At 54.1% G+C, this 26,688-nt stretch overlaps 1 protein-coding gene across 1 annotated transcript in view; it reads right to left on the bottom strand.

Moving 5' to 3' along the window:
* The window catches only part of ESPN (espin), a 115,801-nt gene extending 90,572 nt beyond the window's left edge, over positions 1–25,229 (bottom strand). Inside the window, exons 1-2 of the mRNA XM_044419672.1 lie at positions 24,933–25,229; positions 17,684–17,877 (exon numbers count right to left, since the gene is read on the bottom strand). Of these exons, the coding sequence (XP_044275607.1) occupies positions 17,684–17,877; positions 24,933–25,229 (491 nt within the window). The remainder of the gene's footprint in view (positions 1–17,683; positions 17,878–24,932) is intronic.
* Positions 25,230–26,688: the final 1,459 nt, after the last annotated feature.

Below are 26,688 nucleotides of genomic sequence, written 5' to 3'. Positions count from 1 at the left end.
CTTTTCCTGCGGGGAACCCGAGGCGCTCTGCGGGGCCCTCCTCTTCCTCGTCCCCATTTTATCCTCACAGTAAGCCGGTGAGGTAGGTGAGGCTGAAGTCACCCAGTGACTTTCTCTATAACTGGGAGAATGTGCATTAGTTTTCCCATGAAAACAAAGGAAACCTCACTGCCTGATTTGGACTGAAGTTCGAGCAAGCTCTGAGATGAAAATTGAAGAACCTGGGCATGAATTTTGCAGTTTCACACACCTCTAAACATACTGCTTCTTGCTTCAAGTATATCGTTTACATAGTTTTTAGATTGTTTTAGTGCTATTTTAAACACTAAATATATTCATTTTCTTGTTTTGGGGAAATTGATTTTAATAATATGAATTCTATTTAAATGTCATTTTGTTATTGTATGAGAAGCGCTTTCTGTTTTTTATATTGAGCAGTAGATTGATATTGTTATAAGAGGAAATAAACATCGGAACATCTCTGAAGACAGAGAGGATGTCTCCATCCTGGGTGGGGCTGCACTGATCTGAGCAGATCTGACAGTATCCCTGTGCCGGGTGGCCCCAGGCCGGGTCACCATCTTTCTGCCTCCTCCCCCTCCTCGTGGCCAACCCCACAAGGCATCTGGCAGCATAGAGCAGCGCCGTGCCACGAGGACACCTCTTCACGCCTGTCGCATCACTGGGCATTATGCGGAGAGACACAGGCCGAGAGCAGGCTGCCAGCTGCCGTCTCCCAGCTCTGACCACTGGCACCACAGCCGCCATGTGGGCAAATTCCACATCCTGCTAAGCCACTCTCCAAAGAAGCCACGCGGGCGGCCATCTGGGCTGTTCCCCTCACCAGGCAATCGCCCACGTGGAGGCTCGCTGCCCCCACTGTCCCCTCGGTCCTCAGGGCCACTGCTGACATATACTGAATGGGGGCCCAATTAAGACATCCGCGCCCAGAGACTGACGGAGCCGGATCATTTCCAGAGGGCCCTGGGGGACTTTCCAGCTGATAAAGTTGTTGGTCCTGTTGAGCCCCTGGCCGATCTCTGGAAAACAGGGCTGGCTCAGGCAGCTGAGACCATTTCTCCTGCAAGAGCTGCATGGCTCCGTGGAACATCCCCGAGCTGAGTGCAGATGCGGGAAATCTCCTAGTGGGTGCAATCAGGCCCTGGTATCTGCCTATAGCCGAATATATTTGGAGGCAGTGAGAGCAACAAAACGCCCAATACCTGACTGCCTCCATTGAATCTTCTCTTTGCTACCCAGCAGAGCTCCTGGGACATCCTGGAGCCATCTGAGACCTGCTGCAATCCATTTGCTAGGCTCTTTTGGAACAAAAACCCTTGAACCCACCAGGACTTGGGCTTGCAGTGGAATCGGGTGAGATATCCAAAGTTTCTTTGGATGAGTTCCAGTTAGTACATAGAAACATAGAAACTGAGCGAGTCAGAAGGGGCCTCCTAGGCCATCTAGCCTGACCCCCGGCTCCAGCCAGCTCCCCTCATGACCACGTGCATGTCCAGCCTATCCTTGAACACCCTCCCCGATGGGGCCTCAACGACCTCTTGTGGAAGCCCATTCCACACCCTCGGGATCCTAACCGTCAGGAAGTGCTTCCTGGCATCCAAACTGAAACTTGGTTCCTTGAGCTTGGCTCCATTGAAGATGTTTAAAAAATAAAATGCTTTTTGAGGAAATATTCATCTAAAGATAGTTTTCTAGAGCGTTTGAAGATACATTATAGTCCAAAGGTTATTCATCATGAAATAAGGATTAATTTTTAATTACATAGCATAAGGCCGCATATTAGTGCAATGTTTACGTTTTTTGGTAAATGAATTCCATTAATCCATTCACGACGTCATAATCTTATAGAAACCTCTGAAAGAGCATTGGACAATTTTTCTGTCTAAAAGATATCACAAATGCTTAGTTTTACAGTTCTCAAAACTGTGGATTTACAGTATATCACAGAAGTGAGTACACCCCTCACATTTTGTAAATAATTTATTATATCTTTTCATGTTACAACCCTGAAGAAATGACACTTTGCTACAATGCAAAGTAGTGAGTATACAGCCTGTATAACAGTGTAAATTTGCTGTCCCCTCAAAATAACTCAACACACAGCCATCAATGTCTAAACCGCTGGCAACAAGGGTGAGGACACCCCCAAGTGAACTTAAATCGATTCGATTCAAGGCACAGCAGGGAAAGATGGTGCACATGGCAAGGCAAAGCAGCCGATCGCTCCCAGCAGAGAGACTTACTCTGGGGCGCTTGTGCAGGACTGGGAACGATGGTGCTGTGCTGATCCTTCACGCCCCGTCTCTGACGCTTCCTGGGGTGGGCCCACTGAGAGGGCCCAGCAGCCAGTGGCAGGGGTGGTGCCCTTCTTGGGGGCCGCTCTCCAGGAGTTCCCAGTGACCCTCCACAGAAGCCCCGCCTGGGCTCAGGCCGCGCCGGGAGCAGGCCGTCCCACACAACCAGCCGCAGTTGTTGGGTCTATGGCGGCTTTTTGAGGGAAAGAGCAGCAGTGAGCCACGCTGCGTGGGGAACAGACCAGAGCCCCCCCACAGCTCGCTGGAAAGCAAATTCCTCCCCCTGCATCCCTCTGGGATCTTGCCAGCCACCCACTGGCCACCCTATGTTGCCACAAGATGTATTCATTCATAATTTTATTTATTAATTAGATTTATACCCCACTTTTTTCTTTTTTTGAGAACTCAAGGCGGCTTACATCCTCCTCCTCCTCCTGCTTTCAGTTTGGTTCCCACAACAGCAACTTTGTGAGGCAGGTTGGGCTGAGAGCCTGTGCTTGGCCCAGAGTCCTCCAGCTGACACCACAACTGAGCTGATAAGGGACTCGAACCCGTATCGCCTGAGTCCCAGGCCGGTGCTCTTGACCACCACACCACGCTGGCTCTGTCTCGTGGCACCTGGGAGTTGTGGCCAGGCAGGCAGGCAGGCGCTTGCAGCCACGCGCCTGACCTCATGCCTGCTCAACCCTTGCCCTTCGAGGCGAACGAGTGAAGCTCGTGGGAGAGGGAGTGAGACCGGGTGGGTCTGCAGTGTGGTCTGTGAAGGGTCCCAGTCCTACAGTTCCAGGTGGCTCCTGGCCAGTGCCCCCGCCCCCGGCTCTCGAGGGGTTGCTGGCAGCCAACTGCAGGCACTCTTTGGGGGAGGGAACTCCTTGTGAGCCAAGGGCCACGTTCAGCTTTGGAGAAGTACCAGGGACCGCCTTCCAATGATGAAAAGGGGGGGCCAAAAATACAAATCATATGAAAAATGTCCCCAGGTTGCAGCTGAAAGCTCCCCACGCCAGGGACTCAGCCTCCAGAGGAGCACCCCACCTTTCGGAAGGGGTGCTTCCTCCATGCTGGGATTCCCACACGTCGTCCATGCTTGGCAGGAAGGGGCTGCCCCACACCACACAGGGTCTCGTCAGGCCTCGGCTGCCCAGACGGATGACCCCGAGCACGGCAGAACAGCTAGGCGGTGCCCCCCCGGCTCCACCCCGCCAGTAGCCCCTGAGCCCAGGGTGCCACGCAGGGCTAGTTCCACGGGCCGCGTGAACTTCAGCAGTTCTCCCAGAGTGCTTCCAAAAAGTAGCACTGGGCAATTGTGCCTTGACTTCGTGGCTCTTGAACTGTGGGGTCCCAGAGAGTACGATCCTGCCCAACTTCATCTAACTTGCATATGAAGCCTTTCAGCACAGCCGTTACTGGGTCTGGAGCTATGCTGAGGACACACCGAGGGTGCCATCCATGGGGGATGCATGGAGCACCCCCACCTGGGAGGAGTACGTGCACCCAGACAGAGTGTGGCTGGCCTCTGCTCTGCAGCACACCCAGCGACCAAGCCCAGCCCTCTGCCTGCAGCACTTCCGTGGGAGGAGGGACGAGCGAGGGGCTGGGGCGCTGCCTGGGGTGCGTCTGTGGTCATGGGCACCCTGCCAGTCTTTAACCCTCTTCTGCAAGGTCGCAGAAGCAGCCAGTGGGGCTCCCGCGGTGACAGCCACAAGGGGGGCAGAGTTCCCCAGCACGACTCCCCAGCTCTGAGGTCAACGCTCCTTCCTGACCTTAGACCTGGAGATCACAACCATTCTGTGGCCGTGGGAAGGTCTGGAGCAGCACAGGACTGTCTGCCCAGAAGGGCTACTACAGTGGACTGGCTCCCACACCCGGAGGACGGTGCAGTGTCTGCTCTCAGGAGGGCCGCCTGCACACAGTGGCATTTGCCCGTGCAGAGATCGGCCCTGAAACACTTGCGCTGGGTGTGTTTTCAGCTGGAAGAAAGGCGACAGAAGGAGCTCTTTGCTTCTTGCAATGCTGTTCAACCATCTCTCTCAATGGCGAGTTCGTAATCTACCTATGTGCATGCAAAGTTTGGGCAAGCATTGTGACTCTGCGGCCGAGACGCACGATGCCCTCAGCTCCAATCCTGCCTGCGCGGCTTACGGCCCTGGCAGATCCAGTTGCCAGGCTGGTAACTGAGCCCGAGGTCGCTGCCCGCGGGAGGCCCGTGAGCCGAGCGTTCTCATCCAGCAGTGAATAATTCATGCCACCACTTAACTAAGGGGAGCAGGTGATCCCAGCAACAGCTGGCACAAAGGAGGGCAGCGCAGAACAAGGAAGGTCCACCCGAGGTAATCCGTGGTTAATCAAAACCCTATTTAAAGCTAGGAGAACCAAGCAGGCGGCTGTGTTGGGGCTCCCAAGTGAGCCGCAGTGCCGTGTGCTCTTCCCAGACTTTACGCAGACGAGGACCCAGGCTGCTTCCTTTCAGAACACAGACTGGCAGCATTAACGCCAGAATGGGCATGCCTTTCCGCAGTGCTCGTGTTCTTCTGGTGTCCCCCTCCACCATACTAAGTGAGCATTGACAAAACCATGCGTGGACAAGCATGTCCGCAGCAAAATTAACAAAGGATTAATTAATAATCAACCAATCAATTAAAAGTATATATAATAATCTATACCCTGCTTTTCCATATAATACACCCAAAGCAGCAAAGGGTCATAAATACCACAATTAACATCCTGCTAACTGAAGCAAAAGGTTACGAGGCAGTCCCAAAATGAAAACAACTAAGATCTGTTCTGGTTTTTCCCATGTCAGCAAGAGCTTGTTTCTTAGTAAGGAGTGGGGTAGAGGGCAGGAAGAAAGGCAAAGGAAGGACAGACGCAAGGAGCAAAAGAGAGAGGCCATGCTGCTGACTCATTAAAGGTGCAGTGCACCTTCAGAGACAGCTTCAGGGAATGTGGATGCCCCCAAGTCCAGAGAGGATGGGGATCCCCAGCGCCTTCGCTCGGCCTACGGCACCATCCTGTGTGTGTCTGCTCAGAATTCAAAAGGAAACATGCACAGTCAGCTCGGAATGAAGTTCTAATTGGTTTAATATGATTTAGACCCACGAAAACATGTACACAATTTCAGCCTTACTTTGGTTCAGCTTGTCAGAAGAAGAGATAAAGGGAGCTCTACTGACCTGTTGCAAACCGAGGGCCAAAAATAAAAAGGTCACCTCCAGCCCCCGGGAGGTTTTTGCATCGGAGAAAAGCTCGCTGTCTCTGCCTCTGACCTGCCTTACTGGCCCCCCGTGGCATCCTCCCAGGGTCACCTCTGGCTGGCGGTATCGCGTGACAGTATCAAAAGCAATGCAGAGAAAAAAATCCTTGACAAAAGAGAACTATAAACAGTATGAAAATCAGGAAAACCATGAAAAATACAAAATGCGTTTGTTCAGTTCTCTGACTTAGAAGCACAGAAACAGAGCGAATCAGAAGGGGTCTCCCAAGCCAACTAGTCTGACCCCCGGCTCCGACCAGATCCGCTCATGCAATCCCCAACCTTGCTTGTCCAGTCTTCCCTTGGCCACCCTCACTGATGCCCCCCGTGCCCCCCGTGGAAGCCCATGCCATATCCTAGGGGTCCAACCATCAGGAGGTACTTCCTGACATCCAACCTGCAGCCTGGTCCCATGAGCTTTGCCCCACAGGAACGCATCCTGCCCTCTATTAAGGGAAGAACAGCTCCTGGCCCTCCTCTACATGACACCCCCACACATACCTATAAGACGCTATAAGTTCCCGAGTCTCTTCTTCTCCAGGCTGAACTTGTCAAATATAATGGTACAATCAAGTATTTAGAGAGCAAATAAGATTAAAAATATTTTAACACATTTACAGAATGGAAGACCTAAATAGTGCTTTCATACCTAAATAGTATGACCTAAATCATAGATTCGGAAGGCCATTCTGTCGGAGCCGCTGCTCAGTGCAGGACTCCAAGTCCAACCCTCCCTCTCAGATGGCCGTCCAATCGCACTGTGAGCAGCTCTAGCGTGGGAGAGCCTGCAGCCTCCCCAGGGCACGGGTTCCGTCACTGAACTGCTCCAAACGTTAGGATTTTTTTCCCTGATCTCTAGCCAGAATCTGGCTTCCTGAAACTTGAGCCCATTATTCCATGTCCTGCATTCTGGGATGATCGAGATCTTGTCCTTCCTCTTTGTGACAGCCTTGCAAATACTGTACTTGTAGGGTGCTATTTTCTCTCTGCTTACACCTCTTCTCAAGGCTAAACATGTCCAGATCGGTCAATATTTCCTCAATTCCTGGATCATCCTTTTTGCCCTCCTCTGAACCTTTTCCAGCTTGTCTGCATTTTTCTTAAGCTGTGGTGCCCAGAACCGGATGCAGGATGCCAGAGGAGGTCTGAATGCATCGAATACAGAGGAACTAGTATTTCACGTGATTTGGAAGTGAGACTTCTATTAAAGCAGCCTTAAAAGAGCATCCAATCTTTTTGGCGTCACATCACATTGTTGACTCATATTCAGCCTGTCATCTACAACAATTCCAAGATCCTTCTCACTTGCACTGTTGCAGAGCCAAGCATTCCCCATCTTGTAATGATGCATTTGCTTTCTTTTCCTGAGGTGTGGAACTTGGCATTTGTCCTTACTGAATGTCACTCTGTTGTTTTCAGCCCAGTGCAGCAGTTTATCAAGATCACATTGAACGTTGTTCTGTCTTCCAGGATATTAACTATCCCACCCAGTTTTATATCATCTGCAGATATGATAACTGTTCCCTGCACTTCCTCATTCGAGCCATTCATAAAAATGTTGAAGAGCACTTGGGCCCAGAACTGAACGCCTGTGGCACCCCTGGTCACCTCTCTTCCACCTGAGCAATTGTCATGGATGGGCACTCTTTGAGTCCAGCTCTGTGGCCAGGTTGTTTTTCCATCCAGCCCACTTTTAGCCAGTTCGCTAATCAGGATATCCTGGGGCCCTTTGTCCAACGTTTTGCTGAAGTCCAGATATTCTGTCCACAGCATTCCCACAGTCCCTCAGGGAGGTAACCTAATCAAAACAGGAAATCAGATTAGTCTGGCAGGATTTGCTCTTGAGGAATCCATGCTGGCTTCTAGTAATCACTGCATGGTTTTCAAGGTATTTGCAGACTGGCTGCTTTTCACTCTGCTCCAGAATTTCCCCAGGGACTGATGGTTGGTCTGCCCTCCATGGTTTCTCAAAGATGATAGACTGTGGTTCTGAGCAGTCTTCTGCCTGCTCCTTTATGACTCTAGGGTGGAGTTCACTGGGTCCTGGAGATTTGAACTTACTCAGCCCTGTTTATTTATTTATTTATTTATTTATTTTAGAAAATTTCTAGGCCGCCCCATTCGCCAAAGCCTCGGGGTGGCTTACAAATAAATAAATTAAAATACATAAATAACAATATAAAATACACATAACTGTATAAAATAAGATGATTCCTGATCATTCACCTGTCAATCCTGAGCTGCCCCTTTGGCTTGTTCTTCCCTTTCATCAGGAAGGTCATAAATCTTCTGGGAGAAGATTGAGCTGAAGTAGGAATTGAGCACTTCTGCCTTTTGTCATCTGTTCTCATTTTGCCATCCATCCACACTGAGTAGCTAAACCCCATTTCTTTCCTCTGCCTTTTACTTTGGACATATCTGAGAAAGGCTTTTTGTTGCTTTCGGCATCCCTTGCTAGCCACACTTGATTCCCAGCTTTAGCCTTCCTGATGCCATCCCTGAAATTCTGTGCTACCTGCCTGTATTCTTCCTTTGGAGCCCAGCCTCCCTTCCACTTCCTGCATGACCTTTTTCCTGTCGGATCATCTCTACGCTTTCTGTGAAGCCACAAGGGCTTCCTTTGTTGTCTTTTGCATGTTTTCCTTGTCGGAATTGTTTGCAATTGTGCCTTTAGAAGTTCCACCCACCCTGGACTTCTTTTCCCATTAGGGTCACTTGCCACAGGACTTTGCTTATTGTTGATCTGAGTCTGCTAGAGTTGGCTTTCTTGAAATCCAGGGTCCAAGTTTGGCAACCTTTAGAATCCAGAATCCAGGAATGGAATGATCTCCTCCCCGCAGAGTTCCCTCGCCCACTAGGTCTTCCCTGTTGGTTAGAGTCAAGTCAGGGGCAGCTATTTCTCTCGTTTTTTCCTCCACTTTCTGTAGGAAAGTTATCAGCAACACGCTCGGATGGGACATGTTTGACAGAATTGATCTCCCAACAGGTATCAGGGAAATTGAAGTCCTCTATAATGACCACATCATGCCTTCTTGAAACACTGACAATCTGCTTGACCGAAGTTTTGTCCTTGTCTTCTCCTTGCCTGGAGTAACCGTATCCTCAGTAACAGACTCCAGCCACGGCGTTCCTCATTCCTTGCCCCATTTAGATTAATCCAGATGCTCTCGATGGGGCTACCAAGCTCATCCTCCTGTATTTCTGAGCAAAGGTACATATCGTTAACATACAGGGCAACTCCGCCTCCCATTCTGTTCCTTCTGTCCTTCTTGAGCCGGTTAGGTACATCTGTGGTTGAATTCCACAGTGGGAATCATCCCACCAAGCTTCAGTTACACCCATCAGGTCGTGTTCCCCCCCTGCATTAGGAGTTCCAGTTCATGCTGTTTGTTTCCCATGCTGCAGGCATTACTATATAAACGATCTATGAAAGGAAGGAAGGAACGCCGAAGGGTGAACAATGGTGCCAAATATGGTGCCAAATGGTGCCACTGCTCGCAGGAGTGTTTTTCTCACCGCCTGCTGCAAACCAGCCCTCCCGATGCCCCAGGCTGCCATCATACGCCCCAAGGCAGAATCTGCCGCACCGACTTGAGGGGTGCCCACTGCGTCCAGCAGCCTTCAGGCAAGCGCACCCCGCAGTGCGTGTCACCGTTTCTCATGCCTCAGAGCCGCAGCGAGTGCGTGAGGGCACGGCTGTGACCCTGCAAGGGCACGAGGCCATCACACAGGGCGGTGGACCCGCAGCCAAGGTGGCCAGATCTGTCTGTGCCAGGAGGTGAGTCCGTCACCCCTCTCGGCTGGCGGTGCTGACAGGAGCAGACAAAGGCTGAGCCTGGGGCCTCCACGTGGGAGCAGTGCCTGCTCGCTTTCCTCATGCCAGGCAGCAAAGGCCGCCACGCAGACGGAACCTACTGGCCCCCGTGTGCCCAGGAGCCCTTGGGCTCTGCAGCCACTCTCATGGGAGTGCCTGCTGTGCTTGTTTCATGACTCACACAGGGAAGCAACAGGTGTCTCTGCTAAGGGCAGATCACATATCAGATTCTAAGGATATCTCAGGGGAGCAACATACTAATATTATGGGAGATTTCAATCTCCCGGATATTAGTTGGGAGACTCACTCAGAGGTAACAGCTAGGTCACGTCACTTCCTAGATGCTATAGAGGGAGGGTTTTTCACAGAGGGTCAGAGAGGCGACGAGGCGGGCGGAGAACATCCTTGACTTGGTCTTGACCAATAGGGAGGAGCTGATAGATGACGTACAGTTTAGGGGAGCTCTGGATGTGAGTGATCACTCCATCCTTTGCTTTGAGATCAGGGGACTGCAGACAGGCAGCAGGTCAAGCACTAGAAGCTGGGACTTCAAGAGGGCCAACTTTGGCCAACGGAAGGCCAGACTGGGGAAAGTCTCCTGGGATGTGTTACTGAAAGGCAAGGGAGTTGAGGAGGGGTGGATAGCACTCAAAAGGGAGGTTTTGGAGGTGCAAGCCTTGACGATACCTCTAGTCAGTAAGGTGGGGAGGCGGAGGAGAGCGCCGCCATGGATGCGAAAGGAGGTGGTTAGAGGGATTAGACGAAAGAGGAACCTCTGTAGGAAATGGGTGCAGGGGCAAATAGACAAAAGGGTATACCGGGAGGAGGAGGCCCGTTGCAGAAGGATTCTTCGCAAGGCTAAGGCTGATTACGAGCTGAGACTTGCCAAGAATATCAAGAGTAACAAAAAGGGCTTCTTTCAGCATGTAAATAGGAAGAGGAAGGGGAGACAAGTGGTGGGACCACTAAATAAGGAGGAAGGAGAACCAGTGACTGATGCGAGGGAACAGGCACAGATGCTAAATGACTATTTTGCCTCTGTGTTCTCCCCAAAGAAGGACGGGGGATATTCGCATAGGAGATTAGATGAGGATGGGGACTCAGGGGCACAGATTAGAGTCACCCCCCCTTGAAGTCGAGGGGCTCCTCAGGGCACCGGATGTTACAAAGGCACTGGGCTCTGATGGGTTACACCCAAGGGTACTTCAAGAGTTGGCAGGGGTTCTCTCACGCCCGCTGGCCTCCATTTTTGAGGGCTCATGGAGAACGGGTGAAGTTCCAGAGGACTGGAGCGTGGCGTCAGTGGTCCCAATTTTCAAAAAGGCTAGTAGAAGGGGCATGGGGAATTACAGACCTGCTAGCCTTACATCCATTGTAGGAAAAACAATGGAAAGTCTCATAATAGAGAGAGATCTAGTGATGCTAGATAGGGAAGGGAGGCTGACAGCCACACAACACGGCTTCCGCAAAAACAGGTCCTGCCAGACAAACCTTGTGGAATTCTATGACAAGCTTTCACGATGGCTAGATGGAGGGGATGCAGTGGATGTGGTATACCTGGATTTCAGCAATCCAGTTCCAGGATAGACCAAAGCACTGTCCAATGGATTAGGGCATGGTTGACTGACTGAAAGCAGAGGGTAACCATTAGTGGGGAATCATCAGGATGGCGGCCCGTGACCAGTGGGGTCCCCCAGGGCTCTGTCCTGGGGCTGATCCTGTATAATCTTTTCATCAATGACATGGAAGAAGGGATGAACAGTCTGCTGGTCAAATTCACAGACTATACTAAAACTGGGGCAGTGGCCGCAACTGAGGAGCAGGTACTCCAGATCCAAAAGGATCTGGACAGTCTATGGAAGTGGGCAGGAGATAACAGGATGGCGTTCAATGTGGATAAGTGCAAGATCTTGCACTTGGGGCATAAGAATAGGTGTCATAAGTACAGGTTTGGGGACAAGTGGCTGGAAAGCAGCACTTGTGAAAGGGACCTCGGGGTGCAGGTTGGCTGCAGGCTGAACATGAGTCAGCAGTGTGATGTGGTGGTCAAGAGGGCGAACGCCACCCTTGGTTGCATAGCCAGAAGTATGGCTTCTAGATCGAGAGAGGTGTTGCTACTGCTCTGTGCGACTCTGGTGCGCCCACAACTGGAGTATTGTGCTCAGTTTTGGGCCCCTCATTCCAGAAGGGATATAGCCAGGTTGGAGTCAGTGCAGCGTAGGGTCACAAGGTTGGTGGCCGGTTTGCAGGGGAAGCTGTATGAGGCGAGACTGAGGGAACTGGGTCTCTTCAGCCTGGAGAAGAGGAGACTCAGAGGGGATCTGTTGGCGACATACAGCTATGTGAGGGGATGTCACATGGAGATGGGTAGAAACCTCTTCTCCCCTGCAGAGGAAGGCAGGACGTGCTCCAATGTAGCAAAGCTCAGGGAACCAAGGTTCCATTTAGATGCCAGGAAGTACTTCATGATGGTTAGGACCCCAAGGGTATGGAATTCAGGACCCCGAGGGTGTGGAATGGGCTTCCACGGGAGGTGGTTGAGGCCCCATCGATGCAGGTGTTCAAAGATAGGCTAGACATGCACATGGAGGGCATGTTGTGAGCGGAGCCAGCTGGAGCCGGGGGTCAGACTAGATGGCCCGGGAGACCCCTTCTGACTTGCTCTGTTTCTATGTCCCTTCGCTGCCTCTGCATCAGGATGTCACCACTGCCCAGGATGCAGAGAACTGGCACTGTGGAGGCCCAGCATCATCGGGGGCTCACACACACCTGCAAGTTGCTGCTTGTGCAACAGCCAGACAGCAAGCCTGCTCTTTTTAGAATTACAATGTTCACAGAAATGAATGGACAAAGAGTTCACGTGTGGCTGAGAGGACGCACTGTGACGATGCCAGCTGAACCAGAACCAAACACGGCTGAATAACCTTTCCAGGAAAGGCTGTACTCCACAAAATGGCAATATCCAGGCCTTTGCTCTTCCCTGCAATTTGCATAATAAGGACTGCGCAAAACAGTGTAAATGATGTAAACTTTGCTGGATCTGCATCGTTATTATGCTCTGCAATGCAGAGTGCAGAAACCATTGAATAGAGTCCGTTTCCATGCAGTGTCAGCTTCATCCAGGTAGAGCTCCGTCCTCCTTGATGCTGTGCTTGAGCAGCTTGACGCCATGATTTCTCTCCTTCCCTTCTCCATATCCAGGGCAAGGATGTGTCCAGCCTCAGCTACAACCGGCCCCTTTCACCAGCTCGCTAATTCCCGGTGCCTGTTCTGCCCGACATCTCTGGACCCCAAGCTGCCCGGCAGTGTCTTTGTGAAGAGGTCCAAGCACAGGCAAGCTTTTAATTACCATGGAGGCGCTGGTCTCTCCATCTGGGTTATTTATAGGTCCATCGCACTCGCTCATCATGGAAAATGAGATTAAGAAGTATGTAATCTGCAAAGCAGGTTGCAGGCGTCCGAGTCGACCTACTTTCATGCCAGCTGCAAGCCTGCAGCAACGCCTGCGCCAGAGCGGCACTGCCAAGCTGCCACCTCCGCAGCCCTCAAAGCCAGTGCTGCAGCGGCCCACACAGATCGGGGGAGCCTGGTGCCCGGCTGGAGAGGGCTGTCCAGTCGGGGGCAAAGCACGCGGAGGCCTGGCCTCCCGCCCGATGCTTGCATCCCGATGCAGGGTCCCAGCTCTGGGGAAGGCACGGCACACCCAAGGCCGCAGTGGGACATTCCAGGGCCCAGCGGCATCTCAGGTTGTGGAGGCAGGGCCAGGCCAGCATGAACCTCCCACTGCAGGCCTCCCAAGAGGAAAAGGAACGTGCTGCGAGGGAGGCCGGGCAGCACTGCAGGCAAGCCCAGCGCGTAAGGGGCACATCAGGTGGCACACGCAACGCAACTGACGCAACAGATGGGGGCCTGCCCGGGAGAGCTGAGAATCCGAACTGAAAGGCCGTTCCCATTCATGATCCCCGAGTTAGGATCCCGATTTCTGCGCTGTGCAAGTCAGTCCCCATGAAATCGAATGCCAGTGCACGAGCTTTCAGTGCCGACTCTTCCAGGCTGCCCAGAAGCCTCCCTGCCGGCTTCTCAGCAGCTCCTCCCTGGTCCAGCCCTGGCGGGCTCTCCAGGCCACCCGCAAAGGGCAGCGCTCTCTGGACTGAGCCAGCCATGCCACAAACGCCTCCTCACGCCTCCTCACTTTGCCTCATCCTGTCAGGACTGACTTGCATTTGAATGGAGAAGGTACCTTCTGAGGTCAAGAAATTTAATAAAAATCCTGAACACAGATTTCAGAACCCTTGAACCATTTGGGCAGTTTGCGACCGACAGTCTCTCTGGACCTTCAGCCACTATGAGCGCAAATAAGAAGCGCTGCATCGCCTCCAAAGGGACAGCCGAGCAACCGCATCGCTATCAGAGGCACAAAACCGCCCATTCCTCACGCAAGCGCCTGGGAAAGCGGGCTTGCAATCAGCCCTAAGATGTTCCCAGCCCTCCTGCTCATGGATACATGTCTGGGGAGGGGAAGAGAGTGAGGGGACAGAATCCGTTCTCCTCCAACTCGCAAGCATTTCCCTATGCTGACTGGAAAAGCCTTTATCAGCTGGTGCCCCCCCACCCCCAATTCACAACCAGTCAGGAATCCTGAGTCACATGATCAGCACAGCCATAATGAGACCCAAGGCCATCCTGCCTCCTGGGAAGCAGGCTAGGACTCAGCAGGGCTGTCCACCGAGGTGGCTGGAGGGGACGGGCATGAGAGGAGAGTGGTCTGCCCCCGAGAGCGAGCAGGGCCTGCATGGGCAGAGGGAGAGGGAGGGGCTGCCAGAGGAAGCTCCTTTGGTAAAGGCCACCACAGCATTTCCTAGAATGGCAGAGCTGGAAGGGGTCCACCCCCTGCTGCTGCAGGACACCACGCTATACCTCCCCACCCAGGTGGCTGCCCAGGGTGGGGGGAAGTCTTCCTAAGGGGCCCACGGGGAAGTAGCACAGGCCTTCAGAGACCCGTCTGCACGGCTGCTTTTGGACGAGGCTGCTCACACCCATTCGGCAGTCAGACGCTTTGGACATATCTGCAGAAATTGCCTGCCCAGTTTCTGCTGATCCTTGTAAACGTGCACAGAATCTCCCCGCCAACACATGCACACACACAATCTGAACTGCCTCTCCCATCACTCTCAGCCAGCAGGGCCATGGCAGGAAGCTGAGAGTAGGAGTCCGAAATACTCCTACTCCCAGCTTCCTGAAGAACGCTGCGAATTCCAACTGGTATGAGAAAAGGTGTTGTGAAACCTCAGATTAAACTCTGGCACATTGGATAATTTCTGGCCAGTCACAAACAAGCCCAACCTTTTACTTACAGAGTATGCAAGACTTGCCTGTTCTTGGATGAGTCCACTGCCTGGGCCTCTCAGCAGTTAACGATCTGGAGAGCCAAAGGGAGGGCAGCCCAGGGCAATGACTCATACAGAGACTCAACAGGCAATAGCCTCTGAGGGAAGCTCCTGCATTTTGGTCATTCAATCACACTCCAGACAGAAACTGGGCAGAAGAAACAGAGTTTCCCACTCAACAAAGAAGGCTGATCAGAAAGAAGTCAGGTTGGAGCAGCAATTCACACAGAGAGGCACGGGCCATCCTCCTCCACTAATGTGCACTTGGACTTTCAGGACCCTTTGGTTGTCTGTTAATGTATTTCCATGGTGCACATTCGGGGAATTACTGCATGCACAACCCCCCCCCTTTTAATAGGTCATGTGCCGGAACACGCAGCCCAAACAGGGGCCCCATTTGCCAAACGTGCATCAGCTGGAAGCGCACGGAGGCAGCCGCAGCGTCCCACTTTCTCCAACATAAAAGGGCCTCGCTTCCATGCCTCCGAACAACGCACAACACAACACACACAACGCTTCCTCTCCTCCAGGAGGCTTAACCCATTTACATAAACTCCAGCTCAGACAAAGGCCGCTTGTTATCGCTGCTCTGCAAAGGAGCAGCTGCAAATCCTCCTGCAGCAGCACCTCGCCGGTGAGCAATATTTCCATCAAGGCTGAAAACCCGCTTTGTTGGGGCCTGTCGGGAGAGCAGCGAACGACTCCCGGCCACAATAAGGCTGTCACCAGAGGAGAAAGGCTCGTGGCTTGAACAAATCCCACCTGCAGGCAAGCCAGCCTCCCTCCGGGCCGGCCATTCACCACACTGGGCTTTGTGGGCGAGATCTTGTCTCCCAATGACAACACACACAGAGGAAAATGACCTGTCGCCCAGGTGAGGCCGCCCGCTGTGCCTGCCACAACTGGGGCAGAGAAGGCCCAGCCCACCCCTGCTTCAGTGAGATGAGGCCCACCGCTAGCACAGCCTTCCCCAACCCGGCGCCCTCCAGCACCTAGCCCACTTGCCAGCCCCGCCAGCAGATCCGAAAGGGGCTCCTACAGTCCCTGGAAACTGGTCACAGGGGCCCCACCGGCGCTCCACCAACCTGGGGGCTGGCCTGAGCAGGAGTGGGATCCTCACGTCAGTCCACGGACTGCCACGACCCCGGGGGGGGGGCGTCAAGGGAGGAGGAAGCAGCAGCAGCAGCTCTTCCGCAGGCCACACCCTCCCACCGCATGCCGCAGGCGTCACAGTTTAAGAATGCCATGCCCAAGCTCGGCGACACTTTCACAATGGGCCACAATCCCCTCTTCCCAGGATACAGGCTCAGTTTGTCTTTTGGTGCAATGGGTTACAGCTGGGAAATGTGAATTCAGAGGAGAGGCAGAGCAGTTTCGTTCTACTTCTTGTCATCACTGGCCTTGCGCCCTTTGCCCCAACAGCCGCTGCAGCACCTACACTGTCACTGGCAGACACGCCACACAAGCTGGCTTGCTCCTGGGCCGTGAGCCACTTGATGCCCCGTGGCCACGCTGCCGGACCCACGGTGCCTTGCCATGGTGTCCACACGCAGGCAACGCCAGGCTTCCTCATGGCTCCAGAGGAGGGCTGGCAAGCCACCTGGCACGACCAGAACAAGCCCTTTCCACCCTTCCGGTGCCCACGCAGCGTGGTCGAGCGACCGCCACTGGCTCGAGAGAGCACGGGTCCCTTTTGCTCACACCAGTTCTCCCGCTTTCCCCCTGCTCTCCACTACTTTTGAAGGCTTCTACCTTCAACTTCCAGGTGCCCAAATACCCACTCAGACAGATGTGGCGGATCCGTGCAGCAGAACGTGTTGGGCACACGTCAAGGCCACGGGGGGGGGGGGCTCCTCCCTGCCAGTGGAGAGGGAGCCCCAGCTTGGAGTCAGAGGGGCTCCGTGCAGGAGGGAGCACTTCTCTGCGCCACACCGAGCTTGGCTTTCTATTTGCACTTTTCACACGGGGCAGCGCACAAGCCAGATTCCTCCCACACCTAAAAAGTTCTGCCACATCATCCTGCTGCACGTGCTTGTCTGGCCCAAGCGATGAGAAAGCACGTGCGTGTGAGCCAGCCCTTCGCTGGGCAAGCGTTCCACCTCGGAAGACGTCGCACAGAGAAAGCAGGGCCAGCGCCTCAAAGGGCAGAGGGCAAAAAGTGGCGACTGAACCGCACGGCACCAGAGGCCCGGCAGTAGGAAGAGGGCACCCTCTCCCCCCTTGCCACCCAGTTGGGATCATCTCAGAGAGCTGTGTGGGAGCGGGTCTCCTTTCCGGGCTGCAGATGGCGGCTTTCCGGATTTCTCCCTGGGCACAAGGAGGACCTCAGGGCAGGGGGATTCTCCAGCAGCTCTACCCAAGAAAAGCACCTTCACCTGCTTTCCAGAGTCTAGGGTGCAAACACCTCCCATGTCCAAATCCACAGGTGAATTTCTGCCATCCTGTCCAAAGGGAAACTCTTGCAGGCTGGGCAGGGGAGAGATGCCCGAGGCCAGGGCTGACTCCAGGCTTGGAAGGGTCCTTGGCAAGGCCCCCGGGGAGTCACCCTTCTCCCTGCTGCAATCGCCTGCTCAGCAGGTGGGGCACCACAGAGCACAGGGCAGGAGCAGCATCGGATGGCAGAGCAAGAGGCGGGGGCAATCAGGGCAACAGCAAAGGGGCTCTTGCCCAACTGCGTGTGCCACCCAGAGATCTTCGGCGGCTTGGGGTGGGACAGAAACACAATGCACAATCAACAGTAGCAACTGTCAGTGGGGCCCCTGCTGGGTGTGGACCCTTGGCAAGAGCCCAGCCATGCCTGTTTCAGGTGCCAGCCTCACCTGCGTCAGAACAGCGCATTCCGCGCGCTGCTGCCGGAGGGCAGTCAGCCAGCAAAACCAGCCCGACCCTCCAGTGCGGAAGCCGCCCTCTCTCTTACCTGGGACAATGCCCGATGAGGAGTCGCAAGGAGGGCAGGTCTCCTTTGGCAGCGGCGTAGTGAATGGGTAAAGCGCCCGTGTCAGTGGCTGCTAGCGGGTCGCTGCCCCCAAAGCGCAGGAGCCAATCGATCACTTCATGGTGGCCAAACCGGGCAGCCAAGTGCAAGACCGTGGCACCGGAATTGTCTGTGTCCTGCAGGACAGGAGACACAAGGGGAGGGTCAAGGTGTCACCATGGAAGCTCGGCAGGTGCAGGGGGCCTGCAGCTCAAGACACGTAACCCTGCAGGACCAGGTCCACCCTGAGAAATTGGAGCGCATTATTCCAGATGACATCAGCAAGGACTGAAACCTTGCATGGGCATCATTTACAAAATTAAGGAAGGCCTGCACATTCCAAGCCTCTGGTCACATACAGCAAGTCAGGAGCACCTTTTGCTGGCCCAGTATAGTTGAGGTTTGGCTAACAAAATATTCATGTATGACTTTGTGGGCTGGTGAAGCCATTAGTCGTTTTTGCAAACTCTTCCAAAGCTGCCTATGAAGATGCCAACTGCTCATTGACCATCTGCTCTTCATTTGACCACAACAGCTTGAAAAGCACCCGGATTTACTCTGACAAGAGCTTCACTAATGCAAAGCGGGAGGTTAAGCCGTAAAGAGATGAGGGCCGCTGCAGGGATGCGGTTGGCGCTTGCCTGAGCCCAGGGAGGCCTGAGTTCAGATCCTTGCTCACCTGTGAAGAATTCTTAAGGAACTTATCCAAGGTGTACCTGGCAGGTATTTATATCCCAGCTTTTGCAATAGTGGCTTGTCAGACACATCATAGAAAACAGGATGGAAGGGCAGGTTAAACATTCATGTAAGCCATAAAAAATCCAGGAAAAGAACAACTCAGAAATCAATAAATGTAAAAGGGGCCCAATAGTAGAACATGCTATTTAGGCTGCTGTAGAACAGGATGGTGCTTTCCTAATACCTGGCGAAGAAAGCAGGGCCGAGGCGGCATGCAGGCCCTTTCCCTCGCCTCCACAGGTTTTAATTACATCGCTGAACCATTTTACAAGGTTGCCCTAAGGATTTCTGCAGTGGCACAGAAGTGAACCCTGAAAAGCCTTGCATAAAGGTGTCTCCTCTTAAGAAAGGGTTTGACAAACTTCTTCAATAATGAAGGAGGGAATGCCTAAAAGTGTGGAGAAGGGCAACTAAGACGAGGTTGCAGCAACTCACCTACAAGAAAAGATTGCAACAGCTGGGATGCCTTAGGGTTGAAGGAAGGTGGGTTAAGGAGGCGTGCAGAATTACGCATCCATGGTTTGCAGAAAGTGGAGAGAAAGACCATTTTCCCCCGACCCAATAAGACCGGAATCTGGGGTCATCCCATGATGCTGATTGGTGGAAAATTCAAGACAGATAAAAGAAGAACCTCTTTACAGAGCATGTGGCTGAACTACAGGAAGTAGTAATATCTTTGGGAAGTAGTATCTTTTGATGTGGAACAGATATAAATCCTGTAATGAATGTAGTACAATTAGAATGGAGGGTGGCAGAGAGGTCTTTGTGAGGCAGTTCAGAGCTGGGTGCACACTGCACACTCGACATGTTTAAAAAGTCAAAATTCTCCTGTGGGTCAGGACTGATCCCAAACTCTAAATACTGATTCCCAGGGAAACCTCTCTCCAGTATCAGTTAAAAAATGAAAACAATCTGCATGCATCTGCTTAACTGCAGGTAGTAATACGGTTACTTTTCTTTTTTAGTAGAAAAATTAAAAGTAACCACAGACAAAAATACCAACTGAAATGCAACAAAAAAGGACAGAAAGGTAGACACTAACTCAAAATTGGTTGTTCCTAAATATTATAATATCTACTTTCCAAGGGACTTGCATAGTTTGTGCTACTGAAATAAAACATTGAAAAATATCCTAACATCAAAGCACTGTTCCGGGTCTTTCAATGCCAGTGCTGCCTGCCCCCACTCCATTCCATCGCACATTTCAGCTGCAGGTTCCAGTTCAGCATCAGCTCTTCACTGCGAATGCCTACGCATGTTTCCTTAGAAGTAAATCACAGTCTCTGCGATAGGAGAGCACTTGCGCCCCTGGAAGTACACACAGGATTGCAGGCTAAGAATTAACAGTTTGAGTAATAAAAATTTAGTTCATTTAAAACAATACCTCTGAACATGAGCAAAGGACATTCCCTAACAACTGTCATCACCCACAGACAGTAACAAGAGATTTCTGGTCGAGGCCTTCTTGCCCGACAAACTGACCTGGGACGCTCCAGATCTGGTGGTGTGCAGACCCCATGCCCCCCCAGCCTGCAGCAAGGCGCCAGGTTGGGAAACTTGGGTGACCCTGCCTCAGAGAGCCGACCGGCAGCATTTGCAGCCCTCCCGCTGCGGAAGGCCAGCCACAGGAGGCTGGAGAAGACCCTCCCCTCGCGGCCACACGGCTGCAGGCAGGGCGAGGCTCGCTCCCAGGGATGCGCGTGAGGGACGGCAGCCCCAATGCCAGCCCTGCCGAGGCTGGCGCGCCTTGCGACTTGGCCCGGCCAGACCTGGCACCAAGCCACGGCCTGGCCCCACTGCCATGCAGCCGGGGCCCTCTCACTGGGTAGGACTGTGGTCTGCTGAGAGGCGGCAGTCTGGCAGGGGTACAACGTGGCGCTGGAGACTTCTGGAACATGCCGTGCGGGGCAACTTGGCGCATTTCCACAAGCCACGGCTGGTGACCGGGCCGGGAGGCGCCATTGCCACGTGAGGCTCAGGTGGCTGCAGCGGCACAAGTGACTCCCACCAGCTTTGCTGGTGGCCCAGCCGTGCCACCGACCGGGCAGGGATGACCCGGTGTCAGCTGCCGATGCGCTGGTAACGCCCGACGTTTTACTGCAAGGCACTCCACACGGGGCTGCCCTCGCAGGCTGCCCTGAAGCTGCCGTTTGTGCAAATGTTGCCGACGCTTGGAGAACTGGGACCAGAGGGTCCAAATGCATGATGGGGGTTCTGGCCGTGTGCGCTCGCTGCCTGTGTGTTTCACAGCCTGATCCAAAGTGCTGGTTTTCGCCTGTAACAGCCAGCACAATGAAGTTGTGAGAGTGCTGGCCCGGGACACAATAGATGCAGGGTCCGGTCTCCATTTGGGCATATGGTTGTTTGAATGACTTTGGGCCAGGCACAGACTCCTGGGGTTGTCGTGAGGTGAAAATGAGAGTGAATGGAAGATTGTGTGCACTGCCCTGGGTTCCGTGCAGGAAAAAAGTGGTGTGCAAATATGGACAGCCTATAAAAGCTATCTAGCTAGTTTTACACAGCTCTGGACTGGAGTCCCTGACAGAGCAGTCTGGATCCATGGTGCTCATCATTTCAGGCCCTCCGCCAAGGGAATCACAACAGGCCGCAGCAAGGAGCAGGGCCTTCCCAGCCACGGCTATGGGGCAATTTCCCAGGGAGACCCAATCTGTGCCAACATTATCATCTTTTTGGAGTCAACTCCTTCTCACGCAATTGGCAGAAACATATTATGAGGTTTTAATGGGGTTGAGACATTTTCTTACTGTTTAAAATGGTTTTTAAATCGCTCTCTCTCTGCTGTATGTTTATGTTTGCATCTCTTTGGCTTTTATACTGCGTTGTGAATGTTTACCTGTCCGTAAACCAGGCAGAGAAGTTGGCTATCAGGCGCTATAGGGATGGAATCAACAAAGCGAGATGCCAGTGCTGGTTTTGGCCAACCCCGTGCATGAGTCCCACTGCTTTTTGCTTTTGGAGGCTGCCATCCTTGAAGACGGGGGGTGGGGGCGGGAGGTGTCCCATGCCTGGTTTGCCTGCCAAGAATTTAAAAGCTCAAGCCATGGTTTGTGCTTCTAAAATACTATTAGAGCAAACCTTGCAAGGTGGGGTGGCCAGATGGAGTAAGGCAGCAGGCTTGCGAAGTGGAACCGCCACCTGCTCCCGCTAAAGGCAACTAATGCCCAAGTCCGCAGGAGGAGGGTATAAGCCAGCCCGAACTGGGCATGTTTGGCCTGAAGAAGACTGCGGGGAGACAGGAGAGCACTCTGCACGTGCTTGAAAGGCTGCCACAAAGAGGAAGGTGGGGCTCTCTTCTTGATCATCCAGAGTGCAGGACATGGACTATCCGGCTCAAGTTACAGGATGCCAGATTCCAGCCACACAAGAACTTCCGGACTGTGAGAGCAGTACAGCAATGGCACCGATCACCTAGGGAGGACCCAGCTGGAGGCACTCCAGATGCAGGTGGACAGTCAGTCACCTGTTGGAAACCCTTTGAGTTCTGCACTGAGCAGGGGGCTGGACCTGAAGGCCCTCTAGGCTCGTTCCAACCCTATTCTAAGACTCTATGAAACCAGGTGAAACAGGAAAAGCAAACCCACAAGGAGTCTCCCTGCACAATCCTATGGTCACTAGAGAGCATTTTGCAGCCAAAGGATTTTTCAAAGTCCCTGCTATAGAGTTGGGAAATTGCTCCAACTGTCTAGCTGGAGAATCTGTGCATGGAACACCCTCTCCCCTCCTTGCAGCATTAGCTGCTTCTCTGCGGTTGCAAGAGCATCCTTGGAAAAGGCGTAAAGAGGGTTTTTTGAGAGGCAGAGAGGGGAGGAGAGCCGGTCCGTCAGATGCAAGCCCCACGGCTTCCTCCCTGCCCCGCCCCGTTTGAAGCACCTCTGCAAGATGACCCAACTTGGCCATCTCGCTGGCTGGCTGAGAAGCAGATGGTCCAAAGAAATCAGTGCGGAAAAGAGAACCCGAGAGCTTCAGACCCCAAACAGTTCACCGAGACAGGCTTTTGTAAAAGGCAGCCGATCCCATGTGTTGGATCTTTCCAGCTCAAGGGCTGCATTCAATACTGGAGAAGCTCTCAGGGCCAGATGCCAGGTGGGCAGGGCTGAAGGAAAAGTGGGAGGGGCCAAAGGACACCGAAGGCCAGCATCTTGTAGCATAAAGCTCTATCTTGAGTAGCTAAGGGTCTCTGGGCAGCTTGCACACAGTTACGAGACTGAAATGCCAGCCAGAACCTAAAAGTCAGGAGTGGCATTTTAACTTTTTGGAAAGGGCGAGGAATGTGTGTAGTAAGCTGGGAAGCACCAAAGGGTCCAGCATGGAGAAGGGGGTGGGAGCATTGAGCACTTCTGACAGCTGGAGGTGGCGCATCAGCCTGAGGTCCTGCTATACCGATCTGGGCCCCTCCCAGGCCTGCCTCCTCTGTGCCCTCTGGGTGTGTTGCGCCAGGGAAGGCAAAGGCAGAAGACCAACTATGGGACGGGCCAGTTCCATGAAGGAAGCCACGGCCTTGGGTTGGCGGGAGCTGAGCAGTCAGGGACATGGCGAGTTGAAGGACAGGAGTCCACTGGGTGGCCACAGGCTGGAGGTGAGTGGGCAGCATGTGACATCAGCACTGGCACCGTGCATCCAGAACACAACTCTGCCCGGAGGGAACGTTTGTGCACTGCATGAGACCAAGCCACCAGGGCATCCCCTGAGCCCAGAGTAGGGGCTGCTGCCAACAGGCCTCTCCAGCCTTGGTCCTGGCCTTCCGATCAGCCCCTCCCAATAGGAGCAGGCCGGTCTGTCTCCGCTCTGCCCTCGGAAGCCCTTTGGTCACATCCAAAACCAGCACAGCAGAATCATTTGCCCTCTCCGTTGTGCTTGCCATGAGCCCCTGCCCTGGGCTTGCCTTTCCCCTCAAGGGCAGTTAATTCCCACACACTTGTACAGGTAAGTCTTTTCAGAGGTGCCTCCTGCTGTGCTGTTTTTAAAGGGCTTGGCCTTCCGGAGTTCAGGAATCGCTGATAGTGGCGGTACTCTGACAGCTAGGCAGTCCTGTGCTCTCCACTTTCCAACTAGTTCTAAACTACTGCTTGCTTCTTCCCTAGCTGCTGGCTCTGCTGGATGGGGCTGGCTGGAGCCCAAAACAGCCGGAGGGTCCTGCTCTGAGCTCTTAGGGAGAGGGATCCTTTCTTGGCTAGGCAGGAGCACTTCCAAAAGTAGGGATTAAATGCAAGCCCTGCAGCACACAAAGCAGGAGGTGCTTCCCTCCCCACCCCCCACTGAAGGCACGATGCACGGGCCCCAGAATTCCTGGCCTTTCCCAGCCATCAGGGCAACCACACTGGGGCAATTAAACACCAAACCAGGATACCTTTAAAGTGGAAACTCCTCAGGGCAGAGACCCACCCCTTAACATGACCGCACATTGTGCCACACCTTTGCACAGACCTCAGCGGTCCTTTGCTCAAAAGGCTGTTTAAAATGCCAACTTCTAATAAACCTTCCTTGTTTATTCAAGTGGAGGTAATTCTTATTTGCAACAGGCAATCAGGAAAGCTGCTTCATAAAAACTCTCTGGAAGTTGTATAAAGAATTATATTTTACTGTCCAAGAAATCCACACGCATCCTCTCCAATTTCCCCCAGTTTTCTCCCCTCACCTTGCGCCTCCAGCTTCTGGTAAGAAGAGGTGCACCCAATAGTGACTAAATCACCAGCTGCACCCACAAAAACAATTCTTATATCTAAAGTATAAGGCAGCAAGACCATAACAATTAAATAATGTGATTTGTTTAACTGTCACAGTGAAAGAGTTTTGGACATTTGCTGATCATATTTCAGGGAAAAAAAACTTCCCCGAGGAGAAAAAGGATCACAATGTATTAGAAATGAAGAGAGTGGCCCTTTCCAAGCTGCACTGGAAACTCCCTGCACAGGGGTGTGTTTTGGATCTTGCTGTTGAGAACTCACGAGAACTCCTCCCAATGCAAAGTCTGCGCTGTGGAATACCTGCTGAATGCAGCAGTTCCTCTAAGCGCGAGCAGAAGGCATATTCTCCGCCACACGGGGACGGCCCGAGGATGAACATGTGCATTCGGAAACACGCACATCTCACGGAGTGCCCAACAAGCAAGTCAGAGTCAAACTGCCATCGCCCAGTGAGGGGCGCCTCCCTTAAGCATTTCTGACTTCACGCGCCGGGGCTTCATGAACGCCGGTCTGACGCCCGGCAAACCAACGAACGCACGGAGAGGCTAAATGTGGCCTCTTCTGGCCGGGAAAATAGAAACTCTTCCCCTGCAAAGAACACCGGGGACAACCCAGCCAACGTCTGCAGAGAAGTTAAAAGCTGTTGCTAAGCCCAAACCGTGCGCTTGCACAGAACTGGCGCCCCACTCAGTGCGGGCCACGGCGCGCGAAGCCCCCCAAGACGGGCCACCGCCCCGCCCGCGGCTCACCTGGACGCGGCAGCCTCCCTGGGTGAGCAGCCACTGCAGACAGGCCAGGTTGCCGGTGGCGGCGGCGTCGTGGCCCGGCGTGGCGCCGTTGCGCGCCCTCCCGCAGCCCGCCAGCGCCGCGTCCTCCACCAGGTAGCGCAGGCAGTTCAGCTTCCCGGCGCGGGCCGCGTGGTGGGCCGGCGAGGCGCCCAGCGGGTCCCGGAGCGCCGCCGGCTGCAGCTGCCCTTCCGCCTGCAGCGACTTGAGCGTGTCCACGTCTCCCTGGCGGGCGGCCTGCAGAGCCCGCTCCAAGGCCATGGCCACCGCCTCCGACGGCAGCAGCCCGGCCTGCCCTTCAGCACCCGCGGGGTGCCATGCCGGCGCCCCGCTGCCTTGCAGGGGCGGGGGAGGCAGCCCGCTTCGCCTCCCTCCCGCGCTTCGGGCTCCTCGCCCGTTCCGCGCCTGATCTCGGACGACGCGCCCGCTTGGCCCGGACCGCGGCCCGGGCCACCCTCGGAGGATGCCCCCCTCGGCGCCCGCGCACCTGCCGGGACGGCGGCGAAACCCGCCGCGCAGCGCCGGCCGTCGAGGCTACCCGTGCGCACTCCGCGCGACGCCTGCCGGGCGCGGGCGGCGGAGCGCGTCTTTCGCCCGGCTGTCGACTCTCCGCCCCTCCCTGCCTCCCGCCCTCCTCGGAGCTGCTCCGCGGCGCCCCGCCGTCCCGCTCCTCCCCCTGGCCGCGCGGCTGCTCGGGGCCGGCCGGGCTGCCGGGTGCGCGCGGCCGGACGGGGCGCGGGTGCTCCCGAGCCGCGCCTCGCGCCGTCAGCGCCGGTTCCCAGCGGGCCCGCTTGCTGGGCCGGGCCTCTTGGGCCGCTCCGCCGGCGCCGCATTCTGCCGGCGCCAAAACCCACTTGGCGTGGCAGGTCAGCCTTGTATGGGACTGGGGGCCCATTTCCCCACGAGAAGAATGAAGGGAAAGGGAAGGGTGCAGTCGGAAACAGGCGGCACGTGCCCCGCAATTTGGGGCTACCGCTTCATGGCTTTGCGTGGGGTGGCCTGGAAGAGAAGCGGAGGGGCTGGCGCGCCTTCTGTGAAACGCACCGCGATCTGCGCGCGCGCCTGCAGGGGGAACGTGCCACTAGCCTCTGAGCAAGAGAGCCTTCCCTCTTGCCAGCCGCCCTGTATTTCTTTCCCTTTTTAAAATCGGGCTCCCCGTGCAAGTGTAAGGCTGCGGCCTTCAGCAGAGGAGTGGGCAGCTTCCCCGACAACTATTTCAGGCTGCAGCCCCCCTCGGTCCGGTCCGCAGGAGGCACCATGTGAGCTGCAGGGGGAAAGTGGGACCCACCTTTGAGGGGCCCTGTGCAGGATCACAGGCAGGTTCTGTATAGCCTGAAGTGTGTTGCTTTGATTTTTCTGTAGGTAATAAAAATGGGATACAGGAGCCTTGAAGAAGTATCTGGCACATTTGCATGTGAGAAAAAGGCAAGCGACTTCCTTTGCTTTTCGGTGGTGCAGCCTCACAGCCACTGTGGCTCTGCTGGAAGGGGCATTCCTCACACTGTCTCACACCAGACGGAATGCTCTTCGAACACAGAACTTGCCCTTGAATCAAAGAAGCACTTTCCTTTGAAAAACAGAGGCTTAAAAAGTATCTTTGGCTCATGAACTGGGAGTGCCAGACAAATTGTTCACCCCAGCTGGGGCAGCAGCACTGCATGCCAGAAAGACACATCCCTTGCGTGGCGTAGTCATCGGGGGATGAAGAGCACCCCACCAA

The sequence above is a fragment of the Varanus komodoensis genome, unplaced genomic scaffold (genome assembly GCF_004798865.1).
Source record: "Varanus komodoensis strain SLA01 unplaced genomic scaffold, ASM479886v1 scaffold106, whole genome shotgun sequence".
In the NCBI taxonomy this organism is placed as follows: domain Eukaryota; kingdom Metazoa; phylum Chordata; class Lepidosauria; order Squamata; family Varanidae; genus Varanus; species Varanus komodoensis.
This window is presented reverse-complemented; position numbering and strand designations above follow the sequence as displayed.